At 39.5% G+C, this 16,845-nt stretch overlaps 2 protein-coding genes across 2 annotated transcripts; both read left to right on the top strand.

The window, feature by feature from the left end:
- The first annotated feature begins 39 nt into the window (after window positions 1–39).
- timm10 (translocase of inner mitochondrial membrane 10 homolog (yeast)) lies at window positions 40–4,356 on the top strand. Its single transcript, XM_015009145.2, has 2 exons — window positions 40–272; window positions 2,347–4,356. The coding sequence occupies exons 1-2, from the start codon at window positions 202–204 to the stop codon at window positions 2,540–2,542; spliced, it is 267 nt and encodes an 88-aa protein (XP_014864631.1). The 5' UTR covers window positions 40–201; the 3' UTR covers window positions 2,543–4,356.
- Window positions 4,357–5,918: 1,562 nt separating this feature from the next.
- unc93b1 (unc-93 homolog B1, TLR signaling regulator) lies at window positions 5,919–16,312 on the top strand. Its single transcript, XM_015009146.2, has 13 exons — window positions 5,919–6,197; window positions 7,978–8,082; window positions 8,164–8,305; window positions 8,479–8,632; window positions 8,721–8,882; window positions 9,897–10,026; window positions 10,154–10,247; window positions 11,823–11,947; window positions 12,624–12,806; window positions 12,917–13,190; window positions 13,706–13,827; window positions 13,910–14,032; window positions 14,865–16,312. The coding sequence occupies exons 2-13, from the start codon at window positions 7,978–7,980 to the stop codon at window positions 15,114–15,116; spliced, it is 1,866 nt and encodes a 621-aa protein (XP_014864632.2). The 5' UTR covers window positions 5,919–6,197; the 3' UTR covers window positions 15,117–16,312.
- Window positions 16,313–16,845: the final 533 nt, after the last annotated feature.

Genomic DNA, 16,845 nt, shown 5'->3' with positions numbered 1-16,845 from the left:
GGGCGCACTGTTTTGGAAGCCCTCGTTTTACGTTGTCTTGCCAGCGGAAGTCACAGAGGAAACGCGCCACACGTGTTTTAGCTGCAGATTTTGAAGGTTACAGGAGAGGCAGCGGTTGGGATTTCTGTCCGCAGCAGAGGGTCAGAGGAGCGGCGAGGGTTGCGGTTAGAGGCCGGGGCTGAGCAGCACGGAGACGGCGACATGGACCCCATGAAGGCGCAGCAGCTGGCGGCGGAGCTGGAGGTGGAGATGATGGCTGACATGTACAACCGGTAAATGCTCTGCTAGCAAACCAAAACCGTTGCTGAGTTTTGCACGCACACACAAAATAAATAAGGTGAATGTCGATCATTCAAGTGTTTTAGGTAGAATATATTCTGATCAGAAGGACTGTTTTACACCTACAACTTATAAAGTCGTACATTTTATATCTTAAATTGCGCAATCCATAACTGAAGTATGTTCACCCCTCGACATTTGTCACGTTACACTTAATGTAAGCAGATCCTTTGATCCAAACCAATCCACTGTAGCTCCGCCTGTATGTTAAGGGTCCATTCATCATCATCATCCTATTAATTATGTACAATTTCTCAGTCTCGACTAAAATGAATCCCCACAGCATGATGCTGTCACAACCATGTTTCAGCATGAGAACGGTTTGTTCAGGGTGATGTGCATTTTGATATATTTTTTGCATGTAGGATTCAAAAGTTAAGTTTTGGTTCGACCTAAGCCCTTCTTCCAGAAGGACAACCACATGGCTTGCAATGAACGTCAGCAGTAACTCAGTCATAAGGTCACGATTTATAGGCTGAGCATAAATGATAAGTGTTGCATTCTTTTTGAAATCCTGCCCCGGTCTTAAGGTGAGTTTTCTATAAGATAATAAAATATACAATCAATAATGTGTTGAACTTAAATTACAGTATTTCAATAAAATAAAAATTAATAACAGAAAACAAATTATTTTATGAGTGTCTACTCTTGTATAAAGCCAAGCCAGCTCAAAGGCTAATTTCTTGAGGGTCAAGTTATGTGGTGTAAAATACATTTTTAAAAGTAAAAAAAAAATGTTTTGGCAACAGAGAAGGAAACGTGAATACACCATTTACATGGTGGTGGTAGTATCATGCTGTGTGAATATTTTTCTTCAGTGTGTCAGAGGAAAGGGTAAGAACACAGGTGCAGACAAAACGGAAATCATGTCCTTTTATTACGCTTTTACACATTTCTGCTACTTTGTGTTGAGAGTAAGATTTATTTTAATGATCTAATTTCAGAAGATGGTACTGTGAGAATGTGATGTTTGCTAAAAACAATTCAAGCCCTCCTGGTAGCACTGGTGTGATGAGACGGGGAGTGTTCCAGCTAAGACTGTAGGATCCAAAAGCACAATAATGCACACCGTTTGTAATTAATGCAACATGTGAATGAAGAAAGAGTTTCATCAGCTTCCCTCGTCCTGTTGATCACAACACAGTGGAAGTGCAGCTCAGTAAACATCAAGTGACTTTCTGTGTTGATTGATGTCATGTTCCCAATATGGTGCAAGGTTGTAGAGTGAAAAAAAAAATGTTTTCAAAACATGTACCAAACTTGTTCCCTGATCTACAACATTTTTCCATTTTATCTGGACCCACTCGCTCCAGATCTCCTGAAATGTGCTCAGTCTGAAATCATCCTGCTGACGTCAGGTGTGCAGCAGGTGTGTAATGAGAAACAGAAACTCCTCAAAATGGATGAGTGTGTGAAAATTAGGCCAGCATGAATAAAAGACAGGAAATGTTTCCGGAAGTTGTCTGAGTTTGTTTTAAATTGATTCACAACAGGGGTGCGTGGATTCATTCCTGTCATCTCTGGTTGACTCATGCTGCTTCTTTTCAGTTGTTGGGTTCTTTGAAGTAATATTTCTCACATTGCTGATAGTTTTTCTTTGTCTATGTTTTACGATCCGTTTTGAGTTTCTCTGTGCATCGTCCTGTTTCCACCACGTGCAGCACTTCTTACAAAGGTTTTGATTTATTAGTGAATGTTTAAATCAAAGTATCTGGAAAAGTTGTTTTGTGAAATGTTATGTTTATAATTTGAAGTTGCACTTTTTGAGCCCAGCAATCATTCTTGTCGGCCATAACGTTTTGCGAAATTTCATTGAAATTCATTATCCTCCTGTTTGAACAAATGAATTCATTTAATGAATTAAAATTAAAATCCAGCAGGTGGTGTTGTTGAGGGTTACCAGACAGCAGATTTTGAGCATAAATGAAGTAACTTCTTTTCTTCTTCTTTTTTTTTTTTTTTTTTGACTTTTTGTCTGTGTTAAATGTGGACTTTTTCTGTTCTCAGGATGACAAATGCCTGCCACAGGAAGTGCGTCCCGCCACACTACAAGGAAGCAGAGCTGACGAAGGGCGAGTCGGTGTGCCTGGACCGCTGCGTGGCCAAGTACCTGGACCTTCACGAGAGACTGGGACGTAAACTCACAGAGCTCTCTGTGCAGGATGAGGAGATGATGAGGAAAGCGGCGGTGGGGAGCGGATAGAGACTTTGAAGAAAACGGCGTCTGTGTAGAGAAATGCAAGAGTTTGGGCTGGGATGTGTGGGATCTAACAGACTCATGTCTTAACAAGAGGGTGGGTAAATAAAAAAAAAAGTTAAGTTAAAGGTTTTGAGGGTCCATTAAGATGAGATTCCTCCTCTTTTGCATCAGAGGATGACGCAAAAGGCAGCACTGAAGAAGTAATGGAGGAAAGTGGTTCTCCACAAGCCTCTCTGGATTTGGTTTCTTCTTCAGATTTGCCTGAAGACCTCACCTGCAGAGAACCGCCTGGGAAGAAGGACATTTTACGTTCAGTTTTACGGCTAATTTGCAGCTGTCTCCGGTCTGGAACCATTCAAGCTACTGAGCTGTTACTGATTATGAAATGATCTCAGTCAGCCTTTCACATTTTTTTTTCTGTGTTTCAAAAACTCCTAATATTGCATAAGGTCGCAGACATAGCCGGTCCAAGATATAAGTAACTTTAGCTGGTGCCTAGAGCCTCCAGACCAGCAGGGGGCCCCTTGTGTATACAAGTCTCAAAATTTCAGATTTGGAAACATATTTATTAAGAATAAGCTTACTTTTGTATTTGGTTCCCAAATTTTTGAATATTAAATTGAAAAAAAAATTTAAATGTAAGGTAAGATGTGATTTAAAGAACTAACAAATGTGGTAGAGAAAGATGGTTAACAGTCATGATTTAATGGACCTAACTTAATTATTTGTTTTGCTTACATTTGAACTGGATGTGTGTTTTTTTATTTACACTTGACTACAAATAATTTTAATTTTTTTAACTTTCTTATAAGCTCTCAGGCCCATATGTCCTGACTTTAGACGGTATTAACAACCACACACCAGATATGACTGTCGACAGAATAAATAAGTCTGCGAACTAAACCTGCCTACAAAATGTATTTGCTGCTATTTCTTTAGTAATTAATGGAAAACTATTAATTCTAGGCTCAAGGAATTCATTCTGTGATGGTGTCAATTTATCTTAGCAGGAAATCATCACACTGTCAAACTGAGACTAAAAGAGATATAAGGGTTTGGGTTGGTGGGTGTGACCTGCCCAGGGCCCCAAATACTCTAGGGTCTGCTCTGCCTGCATAGTTAGAGCTCTACTGAGTCTACAACTAATTTGGAAAACAGTGGCTGTGTTGATTGAGATGAAGTGTTTTTAACCAAGACACTATGCAACATTTGGTAACACTTTATTTGAAAGGGTGTGACTGACATGACACTGTCATAAACGTGACATAACATCTGTCATGAACATGAACGAGTCTTTATGAATGTTTATGTTGTCATTTGGTAAATAATGACACTTTTAATGCAAAGTTGCTCTGAAGGTTGCATTGAAAGTCCATTAAAAATGCCAACTTTGCATGATGTTGTAAATTATGATAATTTAATGCAAAGTTGGCACTTTTAATGGACCTTCAATGCAACTTTTAGAGCAACTTTGCATTAAAAGTGTCATAATTTACCGACTGACACTTCATGACAACAGTCATAAACATTCATAAACACTTTATGTTCATGACAGATGTTATGTCATGTTTATGACAGTGTCATGTCTGTCTTATGCACACCCCTTCAAATAAAGTGTTACCCAACATTTACTCTTTTTTTTTCATGTCCAGCTGTTGCTGTTTGGTTCATCCAGATAAAATGGACTCTGCTCCTTGTTGTGCTTGTGTTGACTTGGTTTGGCTCTTAGCGGACCACAGTGTTTCGTCGATTAAAATTTGTTCATGTGCAAACTGCAGTCTGTTGTTAACCACGCTCAATAAAAACAGTGAACTGTGTTTATCTTCTGAGAAACTGAATCTGTCCCATGCTTGATGCATCTCAATTAGCCAAAATTAAAAACATTACTTGTCAGTATTTGAATAAGAAAAGTGGTTGAAAGGGCTGTGTTCCAAGTTTTTATTTGTGTTTGATTGTTATGGCTTACAGCGAATAAAAACTTAATTCATTTCCCCCTCATAGTTAGGATGTCACATAGGAGCAACGGAAATGAAATTTTAATTGCGGAATGTTATGTTTTGGCATCACAATACAAGAATGAAAAAAACTGGCTCATTGCAAATTATTGGTCAGTCACGTTTTTTCATTTTATTTTCATAGTAAACACAAACACCACAACTTTTTGTCTTGTGTACACTCATTCATTAACGTGGGTTAAATACATAAATGCAAATGAACGAGGGACTGTATCCACTTCTTCCTGACTATAAATTAAGCAAATTTTCTACATTAAAAAAATAAAAACTACTGATTCCAAAAATGTAGAACATTTTGTATCTACAGGGATTTATAGATGATCTCTCTCTCTCTCTCTCTCTCTTTGTATATGTCAGACTGTTTTTTCATATTATTAAAATAAGTTTTTCGGTTTGTGAAGGTCAAATTTTAAAAAATTGTTTAAAAATTGCGTTCTCTTACAGCCCACTCGATCTTTCAGTTTTGACCCGCATTCCTGACCCATCAGTTCCAATTTGTTTATTCACAGCTGTCCAGTGGACAGTCATTGACGTCCTCCCCAATGAGGGTAAGCTCAGCTGCAAAGGTCCCTGCTCAGGAAGCAGACAGTTCACACAGGGCGGTATTATTTTAAAAAGCTAGTGGAAGAAAAACAGAAAAGGCATTAAAAGGTGCATAAGAAACAACATTGAATGGATTGTGACTCAAAGCCCGTTCAAGGATTGAGATTGATGAGGTGTGGGCAGCAGCTGGATTCAGTCAGAGGAAAGCCATTTTTGCATTTCATTTTAAAACCAAGGACCCAGAGTCTGGTAGAAGAGCGGAGAGGAACAGGATCCAAGCTGCTTGAGGTCCAGTGAAGTTTTTTCTAGCCTGTCTGTGATAACTTGTGTCACCTGCTGGTCCAGATTTTTTTTATTTTTTATTTTTTTATCAAGACCAAAGACAGCATTTTTTCAGCGAAGGGACTTTGACAAGCTTTGTGGAGATGCTGATTTCATTTTCCATCAGGACTTGCCACCTGGCTGCGATAAGTACAAACAGATGCATGACCTTAGCCTCAGAGAAAATGAGCTGAAAGTCAAATAAAGCAAACTGGACTTCTTAACACCTGATCAGCACTACAGGCGAGGCATCTCCAGCCCTGCACTGATGCCAAAAGAGCCTCAACCAAATATTAAAAAGCATTTTATGTAGATTTGTAAATTACCTCTAAGGCATTGCGACACTAACAAACATAATCAGATTTTACTCTGATTTTACTCATTTTCAGATTGGAAATGAATTTGTTGATCATCTTCTAATTTCTTGACACGCACCAGCAAGTCTGCCCCAACATGCGTCTCTCTTTAAATGGGAAGGATTCAGCTGCTGGGAGGTAAACAAAAGTTCATCGGTGTGTTGCCGTGAGAGTATAGGCAGGGCTTCCTCAGCATGAGTGTGTCTGTACCTTTAAGACAAACTGCGACGCAGCAGCGGTGAGGAAGTGAGAGAGCAAACTTTCGTTTCCCCCGTGAAACTTTTTATTTATACCTGCGAGGCTCTGCTTCAGAAACGGGAACCAACAAACAACTGAGACTAGAAGTAGCAGTAGCGTCCGCATGTCTCTGCCTGGCAGGTGGACACTTTGTTCATTCTGCAAGAGAATCCTGAGACCGACGTGGTGAGTGAATTTTCACTGTTTTCTTAGATAATAAAACAAGGAGGCTGTAATATGAAGGATAGCTGGAAACACGCCTCAGACTGTGGGGTGGAGCAGGTTTCAGGTTTGGAATGGGACGTTTGTGCGCCACGAAACCAGCTGCCATGGTACTAGCCCATCCACGCCTAATGACTGCATTATTAAGGGCCAACAAACGTGTGCACAGTTTGTAAAATATTTTAAAACTTAACTTTGTTTCCAAGAGAAATTGTTCTAGCACAAGAGAAAACGCTTGTACAGCTGAAGAAATAAAAAAAGAGCATTTTTTTTTTTACAATTATTTGAAACTATACACATTTATTTAGGACGGGAGAGCTCTTGTTATATAGTTTTAAATAGTTTTAAAGACTTAAGGCCTCCGTGACCTGTGAAAACATTTGGTCATCACTTCCTCATAAACTTTAAAGTCAGTTCCTAAAGCGCAAAGCTGATGACAGCTTGTGCACTGACCCAGTTTTTAAGAATTTTATGGCTTATTTTACTTTAAATTTCCGTATGCATGTAATAAACACATGGAATTTTGATGATCAAACCGATGGATATATATCTGATTTTTATAAAAAGGTCACGTTTTTTGCTTATTGTTAATTTGGCAAATATTAATTTCATCATAGATCAGTGACACGTGATGGCGTTGATTTCTGATTTCAAGTTTTCTCCTGAATATGTGCTAAAATTGTAAAGTGCCTGCCAAAAATATTCACACTCCTTGAACGTCTTCACATTTCATACATTTGCATGTATTTTATTGAAATTTATCTAATAAACCAGCACAAAGGAAGATCATTAAGGCTGTGTTTTTATTTAGTTGTACAAAAAAAAGAAAGAGAAAAAAAACCTATTGCCATAGCATGATACTGCCACCACTGTGTTTCACTGTGTTGATTCTGTGTCAGTTAATAAATAACTTTGTTTTGATTGGTCATTTGCATGAAAAGCAAATAGATTAGCAGAAAAAAAATCCCCTCAGATTGCATTTAGAAACCTGAAACCACAGAGTTTTTTCCTTACTTATTAAAACAATTAATTCAAAGAAAGGAGAAATTCCCATTGCTATTAATATACTTCAGGAAAGAGGTTATGTTTGAAAAATGGTCGGCTAAAATAAGTTGAAAAAAGAAAAAAAATAATCCACATGCAAATAACATTCAAACAAAACACAAATATAAGGACAAATAAGAAAAAACAAACAAACTCCATAATAATAAAATTGAAACATCTGACAGGATGAAGGATGATCGTAATAACTGAAAGGTACATTGTCAAAAAGGCTGTTGCTTTCAAATAATAATTGTTTTTGCTGTTTACTTTTTAAAACGTGTCAACAATCTTTGATATTGTGTGTTTATTAGGCAATTTTTTTTGTTTCCATCCATTTGTTGTTCTTAATTTCAACTTTAGAAGTAATCTAAACTCCAGGTATTATTAGTTATATTGATAACTTGTGTAGTAATAGGACTGTTATTTTTAATAACAGATTATTTTGTTAATTAATTATTAACAAAATATTGGTGTGGTGGGGTACAGAATGAGGCTGCACAGTGGCACAGCAACCCTTCTGCTGTTGCCTTGCAGCAAGAAGGGTTTGATTCCTAGCAGACTACATAATGCATAAATGTGCCTCAAATTATTTAAAAAAAAGTATTTATTGCTATTTCAACAAATCGTTAAATACAATTTCAATCAATTTAAGAAGTAAAGTTTTTTTTAATCTTGTGCACTGCCCTCTTTTGGTCACCAGATGGAGGCAACTGAGGGAGAACAGCCCATTGAGGATGGCGATCAGGTTGTAGCGCCTCCCAATGGTGGCGCGGGCGAACTGCTGGATGTGGGGCAAGAGGGAGAGGTGAGCTCTGATTAGGATCAGTAAAAGATGCTGATTTCTTGACGTAAACAGCTGCTGACGTAACTTCCTTTTTCTGCTCAGATGGAGGAGTTTCTGGGCCCACAGGCACAGTACAATGAGGAGGAGGAAGAAAGGAAGTACTACAGAAGAAAGAGGCTGGGAGTCATCAAGAATGTTGCTGCCAGCAGCTTTGGAGCCATGATTGTGTACAGTGTTTATATGGGTGAGCGTCTAATCATCCATTCATCCATCCATCCAAGGGACTGAAACTTCTGGAAATTTGAGTCTGGAGGCGTTTGGAATTTTGGAAAGATGTGCTGGAACCTCGACAGAGAAAAGAGATAAAATAGCACAGATTAAGATGTGTTTATATCATCCTGCGTTTGTTTTCTCTAGGCCTTTTACAGATGCAGCTGACTCTTCATTATGACATGACCTACCGTGAGGTAAAATACAGCAACCTCGGTCTTGAGGACATCGACCGGAAGATGCTGATGGGCATCAACGTGACCCCGATTATCGGCCTCCTTTACACCCCCGTACTCATCAGGTAGAGTCACACAGACATAAAGTAAACATGAATCCCTTTATCTTTATCTAATGGTTCTTTTTCCCCCCACATTTTATCTCCTTCTCAGGTTTCTTGGCACTAAGTGGATGATGTTTCTGGCCTCAGGAATCTATGCACTATTTGTCTCAACCAACTACTGGGAGCGGTACTACACATTAGTCCCTTCAGCTGTAGCCATTGGTGTGGCCATTGTGCCTTTTTGGGCTTCTTTGGGAAGTTACATAACAAGGTGAGGCGCAAAGCGCTAAAGAAGACATGTTTTTACTGATCCCTTTTGCTTCAGGTTGAATATGAGCACCGTGTCTGTGCTAAGGTGTTTTGGTTATTTTCAGTTAATTTGAGATATGAGTATCCATAAAATAGCACCTACTAGAGAAACTAGGGAAGCAAATGAATTACATACAAACAAACAAACAAACAAACAAAAATCACATCATCAGACCTCCTGCCTCCATAGTCACCTGGTCAGATAGCAACCATGATTCACTATTTTGTGTATTCTACAAAATACAGCATAGTTGTCAGCAAAGAGACATACTTTTACTTTAACTTGAGACCTTTGTCAGTGGCAGGACCTACAAAAATCAAGCTGCTGAGCATGATGATGTTGTATATAAAGGGGTGAAAAAAATCATGGACAGAAAGCCTACACGACAATGTTGAACTCACCCTGTAAAATCCCAAACTGGTTTTGAAAATCTTCAGTGGTCCGGCTCCTCGTGATGTTTTGGTTCCTCTTAGAGCTACCGGTTCAGTAACCCATGGAGCATCCGGTAGGAGGTGTGTGGCCCTTTCTGTAAGAAATCTGGAAGAAAGGTCCTTTTCTGTGTAAGGTGTCAGTATGAGGAGCTGCTTCACTGCAGATCTAAAAATGAACACAGCTTAGCATCATTTGAGTTTAAAAGTGAAGTAGTGTGTAAGGACTGACAAGTTATGCCGTTACAGCCGACTGCCTCCATTTTTTAATCAATTTGATGATGTGTTTGTATCATCAATTTGATGATGAGTCTGTGTTGTCTTTTGTGTTTGCATTTTAACTTATATTGTTTTACTATTTGTGATGCGATCATAAGCCCAACTAGGAGCTGACATTGGAGACTATCTTAGACCAGTAGAGTTGTTTTCTCTATAAAATTGTCCCCAGAAAAGGCATAATTTATCTATGTGTTTGTGTTTAAATAAATGTGTTGTTTTTTTGTTGTAAAGCTCATTCTGCCACACACATTCCCCTCCCCTCCTGCAGGATGGCGCAGCAGTACTATGAATACGCCAACTACAAGGAGGAGCACGTTCAGGAGCAGAGGAAGCTTCCAAAGGGGGCGTGCTACAGCTACATCATCACCTTCCAGTCCATTTTCTTTGTCATCTTCAATGTGAGTCTGTACCTTTGCCCCTGCTCTGCAACCGTTTTCCACCCGCGCGTCATATTGTGTAAAACCGACACTGCACACGAAGAGAAAATCAACGTAAAAGTCTTTGTTGTATTTTCTTCCATGTCAGCTGAGCTTCGTCTTCGCCGAGTTCCCCATGCGTCTCGTCCTCCACGAATACCTGCATGAAAACAGCCACGTTCTCTGCAACGTGAAAACATGTGGTAAACGCATCCCGTTTTGAATGGGGACAGATGAGGAAAGCACTTCACTGAAGAAACTCTGAAAATAATATTTCAGTCTGAGAATAGTTATGTCTCATCAACTTATTTGCATTTGATTATGTTTTAGCAGAGAGGAAAAACAAAACTCCAGCCAAAAAGTGTAACACATGGACAGAAAAAATAGATTAAGGCTCTTTATTAAGTTACCACATTTATTTCTTCTTGTTTAGTGTTAAACACGCTACATCATTTATTTATTACTTATTAGCACTTCTTAGTTTAGATGTGTAAAAAAAAATAATATTCTCATCTCACCCTGAAAATGATAAAAAACAGACTTTATTCTGCTCACTTGGTCTGTAGGTATCATGTAACCTAGTGGTCCACTTTTGTCTTGGGTGATACTCAGAAAGGGGAAAGACAAAATAACGTGTCAAGTGTTGAGGTTCATAAATTAGAAAATAGCTGCATGTATTCACCTACTTCTTCAAAGTTGCACATATTTACAATTAGAACAAAAAAAAAACAGGAAAGAAAATGGCACTAAGATTAATTTAGCTTCTAAAGACTGATGTGTTAAGTAAGTAGCAGGCAACATTTTGTCAAGTTGCTGTCAGTGCATGGGCGTTGCGTAGGGGTCAGAGTTTAAACTTTAAAGTGTTTATTTCATACATCGAAGTGCGATGTGCCAAAAATACTGCAGTTGGTAGCTTTTGCTACAAATATAAATATTTTCTGCTGTGCACTGCTGTCCTTTTTAGTCATGTAATCCTGTTAGATTGAACTTTTGTGTAACAAACATGCCAAAGAATGGACTCTACTGCTGAGTACGGCGAAGAATCTGTGATGCTGTGGGTATGTTTTTTTGTTTCAAATGCTGTTACAGTGAATGACATCATGAATAGTTTGAAATACTAAAAGTCCTTATGTAGAAATTTGGTGGATTCTGTGAAAAAACTAAAACAATGATGTTATGTGGTCTTTCAGCAAGATAAGTATCCTAAACTTGAGGCCAAAGCAACACAGAAACGATTCACTGATGAGAAAATCAACCTGGCTAAATGGACATTTTAGTCCTTCAGAAAAAAGCGAACCTCTTCATGAGGAACTGAAAACCCTGCTGCTATTTGCAGCCAGACTGGTTTCTAAGATGGGTCTGCTCCTCTCAGGAAGTTCATCTTCTGTAAACCCACATCAACTCTTCCTACAGTTGTTCTTGCACAGAGTTTCTCTTTAAACTGTTTTTAATTCAATCCATAAAGCCTTCACTGGTTTGTATTGCCTTGGGGTTCAGGGACTCATCTACAGTCGGTTTGATTTATTTTCTTAAAGTGGAAGTGCAGACTTTTCCTCCAGTTCATGCAACTTTATAACATACAAAGCCTTAAACATGAACTCTCTTTGAAAAACCACCACCTCTGATAGTTTCCCTTTTTTTTGTCACACACACTGAAACTAACTTTATTTATATCTCTGAGAAACTGAAAGCAGAATTTTCCAAACGCCTTTGGTGTAAATCTTCATATTTGCAGCTGTTTTCTACAGATCAAACCTGCCTTTTTATCCGACGTTCAGGTGCTGCAATCAAAGGCATCATCCCGGGCTTCAACAGCACCGTTCTGAGAAACCTGCCCCGCTCCATGCTGCTCATCGAGGTGGAGAGCATCCTGATGGGTTTCGCCTTCCTCGCCATGATTATTGTAAGAGATGCGCCAGGGGACAATTTTACATTATTCTTTAGAGTTTAGATCAATAATATGATCTTTTTGCTGTGGTTCTTTTAAACTACAAAAATCTCTTTGATATTCGTACTAAGAGTCATTATTTGAAGAACGATCGTAGCTATTTAATAAGTTGTTTTAGTTTTTTTACTCTCCACTCCTTGCATGCTTCTTGAATCTGCATCTTATAAGCGGCAAAAGTCAAATACAGTTCCTACATTCAGTTCTTGTCGAGATCCCATTAGACAGCATGGTTATTATTCATTGTGTGCAGCAGCAGCACCGCTTCCTGTTTTACCCACTGTTTCCAATAACAGGTCATTTGAAAGCTGCTGGTCTTGTGTGTGGTTACTTCTTGTTCTGGCGTCAAACATTTGACCTCAAGCTTTCTCACTGAAGAGGAATAATAAGACATAATCGGAAAAACGTAAATTATTCACTGCAAAATCGAAATAGAGCCTTAAGTATTTATTCCTGGAGAACTTTATCACATTTTGTCATGTTGCAACCACTAACTTCAACAACTTTAGTGGCCGTAGCTGTCATGACTGGTTTCCCAAACAGTCCAAACTCCTCGTGATGCAGAGAATATTTACGTTACTCAGCGTTATCTTTACTCAGCATGACCTATAATCAGTGTGTTTTCTTCCCACAGTTCCTGCTGCTGTGTGGCCCCGCCTACCGGCCAACGGAGGAGATCGACCTCCGGAGCATCGGCTGGGGGAACATCTTCCAGCTGCCCTTCAAGCACCTGCGGGATTACCGCCTGCGGCTGCTCTGCCCCTTCTTCATCTACAGCGGCCTGGAAATGCTGTTTATCATCAGCGGATTCTCACTGGTACTGAAATGAATGCGCTGATTTTCTACAGTGACCTGCCGGTTACATCCAGGTTTGATCGTAATAAATTGTATAATTATCCCCTCCCCCCCAACCCCCCGCCCCAACAGTCCTATGGCGTCTGCATTCTGGGCATAAAAACCCTCTGGCTCCTCATCCTGGTCTACGGCCTCTCCTGCTCCGTGTTCTCCCTCCTCTCTCTCAGCCTCCTGCGCCTCCCACGATGGGTGTGTCTGATGGGGGGCGCTGCGGTGCATGGAGTCCTGCTGGTGGTTCTCCTCGCTCTGACTGTTAAGCCAAACTCACCGGAGTATCTGGGTCCCCTGCTGGTGATCACGGTGCTGTGGGGACTCGGCAGCGCCCTGAACAAGACAGGGGTCAGCAGTGAGTATCTGTGATCATCCAGCCAACATCATAACTAGGGCTGAAACGATTAATCGACTACTGAAATTATTTCTATCTATCTGTCTGTGTATTTTTTGCTTCACTCTACATTTATTTTCTTATTGAAAAAATTAATTTAATTGTATTTGCATATTTTAATGTATTTCTAATACTGTGTAAAAAAGGGTTAAATGGTTAAATTAAAAATCTGCAGAACGTTCTTGTTTTTTTATCCAATTAATCCATTAATAATAATAATAATTGATAGATCAATCAAATAAAATAACTGTTAGTTGCGGCCCTAGTCACAGCACAGCCACTCTGTTCACTGTAGATCGTTTGGTTTCGTGTTTTTAATGATAATAGGAATATTGAACAGGCTAACATTAAGAAACACTAATACACTCTTAACATTTTTAATTGATCATATCATAGATTCTTTTTAAAAAGGATTTTGAATTCTTGTGTTGCTCTTAAAATGGCTTTTCTCGTATGATCGTCTCTGTGTGCCCCAGCTGTTGTCGGCCTTCTGTACGCTGAGGAAAAAGAGCGCCTGGATTTCGTCTACACCATCTACCACTGGTGGCAGGCCATCGCCATCTTTGTTGTCTACCTCTGGTCCCAGATGCCCATGAGGGTACGTTTTAGCTAATAGTGTTTTCCTGGATGTAATTTTATATGCTAATATATGTCATTTTATTAATCCTTTTGCCTCTCAGGCTAAACTGTCCATCCTGCTGGCTACGTTGTTACTGGCGTGCTGCTGTTATTGGGTGATGGAGCGCCGCGTGGCACAGAAAGTGAAGCCCAGAATGCCTCGCATCCCTCGGCCAAGACACAAGGTGACCCATCTCTCTGCGCATGTCCAGCTACTTAAAGGGAAAGCACAGATTTTATAACGTAAATGTAAGCAGTTGGAATCTTATCTGCAGTAGTGATAATCCAGATGAGTTAGTCCTGGAGACTAATGTTTGCTTTCAGTTTCCTCATGTTTGCCTCGGGGTGTTAAACAGAAGTTAATACTTTTTAACACAGGAAAATGAAGTAAGAGGCTGTGTACCTCTCATGATCTTCCTGTGTGAAACACAAACTGAGAACAGAACATGAAGTGTGATTTCTGTTGAAACAAATGTCTTATTTAAAATAAGTACAGAGGTGTTGGCATCGTATCGTGGGGCTGCTTTGTTACAGGAGGGACTGGTGCACTTCACAAAACCGAGACAAATGTAGAGACATCTGAAAACATCTACCATGAAGATGGAGCGTGGGTTCAGTTGTGTCTTTCAAATAGACTAAACGTGCAGCCACATCGGTTACGAATGTGCTTATAGACAACAAGTTCAATATTTTTGGAGTCGTCATCACAAAGTACCGAACTCATGAACTCAAAATTTGAGGACAGGGTTGAAAAGATGTGTGTGAACAAAGGACCAGAACTCCAGCAAACTGTTGTGAGAAGCTTGGTGGTGATTTTCAACCGTGTGAATAAATCATTCATGAGACTGGAAAAGTCTCATCCTTTCTGTTTGTTTCATGCTCCTGATGCCTTCTAAGGCAGACATGAAAACTTGTTCATCTGCTTGTGCAGGAGTGACTGAGGTCTTAAAATCATGGCAGGGTTGTAAAAACATCCAAGTGGAGAGTAAAAATAAAAGCGTCTGTTTTTACCCTCAGGTGAAAGGCTACCGCTACCTGGAAGAGGACAACTCTGATGAGTCAGATTCAGAGGGAAGCGAGGAGGATGACGACGAAGACGAGGAAGAGCGGACGGAGGAGGATGAGCGCGTTGTGGAGGAGATGGTAGCAGGGGACAGGGAGGAAGGAGGCCGGGACGCCAGAGCCGAGGGCGCTGACTCGCCCGGAGCCCGGAGAAGAGGGGCCGAAGGTCGGGGGGCCCACGCGGAGGACGACGGGAGGGAGATATGACAAAATGAAAGAATGAGGAACACGTGGAAGCGCTACGCTACTATAATGTTAACTGGCTATATGTTTAAAGCTCAAAGGGAAGAAGGCCTTGAGCAGCGAAACGTTCTGCATTATGGTCACATCTGGGTAGAATCGTCTGTGGATCGTCCTAAGAGCTGGTTAGTGCGGCCAGCTTTGCCTTTTTCAGATCATTGGAGTGGGAAGGTGGCATACGCCTCGACATTTTACACATTTTTATGTATTTCTCTGGTGTGTTATGTGACAGACCAACACTTTTACTTCACATTGTTGCCCCACATTCATCTCCATCCGTCATCCCACAACCTCTGATTAGTTTAACTGCCCCTTCTGGGAAAAAAAAGCATCCCCACAGCATGATGCTTCCACCATCATGCTTCACCATGGTGATTGTTTGTTTCACAATTATGTGATACTTTGTGTTGGTCTATCACATCAAATCCTAAGGAAATACATTAAAGGTTCTGGTTGATGAAGTCTGGACAATTTCCCTGCTAATAAGCACCTTAACAAGGAACTACAGCTCTTGTTTGGTCGATTTTTAAACATAAAAATGTTCATAAGTTTATGGGCAAACATATTTTTCCCCCTCATGTCTTAAAATGTTATATTTTTACATGTGTAGAAATATTTTGCAGTATATTGAGGGCTGTACTTTCCAATGCTTGATCACACTCTGAGTCTACAGTTGCATATCTCTTCAGTTTCTTAACCACATGTATCTTAGCAGATGCTTAAAATTCATACACAGTTTTATGCATGTTTTTTTCTTATTTTTAACCTAAGCAGCTGCCTTGAGGAGGCCACGACAGTCTTTAAGGGTGATAAAGCCTTAGAGATAAAAAACACATATTTTTCAGATATCAGTGTTTTATAAAATTTTGTTGGAAGGAAAGTTTTAAAATCTTTTTTATCTTAAATGTATGTTTTTTTTTAATGTAATTTTGATGTTTTTGGATGAGACTGTATGTTTCTTGTCAACATGTTCTGTCTACAGGGGGGCAACAATTTAGAGCACAATGCTTTCAGTTTTCTATCCGCTCAATTTGCGCTCCATGTTTACCAGATCTGTCGATGAGCAGGATCTTTTGTTGAATCTGCAGAGTACTTGGCTGTAAAAGAAAGATCTGAAAGAGACAGATTTGAATAATAATAATAAAAAAAAAATTAGCAATTGATTTTATCATTTGAATAGCAGCTTGAAAACTTTGTATTAACAGCAGCAATTTTAAGAGAGCCTGCTTTATTCTGTTGAATGTGAAGGATAGCAGTGAAGAATATGAATGTGCGCTTAGATTTAATACAGTTCAGTATTCAGCAGTTCCAAAGGTGAACCAAGACGGATGGCTGTTTAGTGAGCAGCTTTTATTGCCATTGGAAAATTCATAAAATCTGCAAAGAAATGTATAAATGAAGCTACACTCATTTTCTAAAAAAGTGCAATGATTCGTCTACACCAAGCAAATAAACAGCTGAGGTGATTTATTGCAAACAAGTTCAGCTACAGATTTCTGTGTTGAACTATAGAAAACATTGTATTTCCAAACACACACACAGGCACACACACTGTTCAAAGAGAACTCAAACTCCTGATTAGAACAGCAATGAGGTTGTGGCATCGCAAAAACACAATAAAAAAAACATTTAACTTATAGGGAAAATGTCTTGTTCCACGGGCAGATTATTTCATTTATCACTAGTACTTTTCCAT

The sequence above is a fragment of the Poecilia mexicana genome, unplaced genomic scaffold (assembly GCF_051168715.1).
Source record: "Poecilia mexicana isolate PSO_F unplaced genomic scaffold, ASM5116871v1 scaffold_1, whole genome shotgun sequence".
Classification (NCBI taxonomy): domain Eukaryota; kingdom Metazoa; phylum Chordata; class Actinopteri; order Cyprinodontiformes; family Poeciliidae; genus Poecilia; species Poecilia mexicana.
Note: the sequence above shows the minus strand (reverse complement) of the source record. Positions and strands in the feature narration are given on the sequence as shown.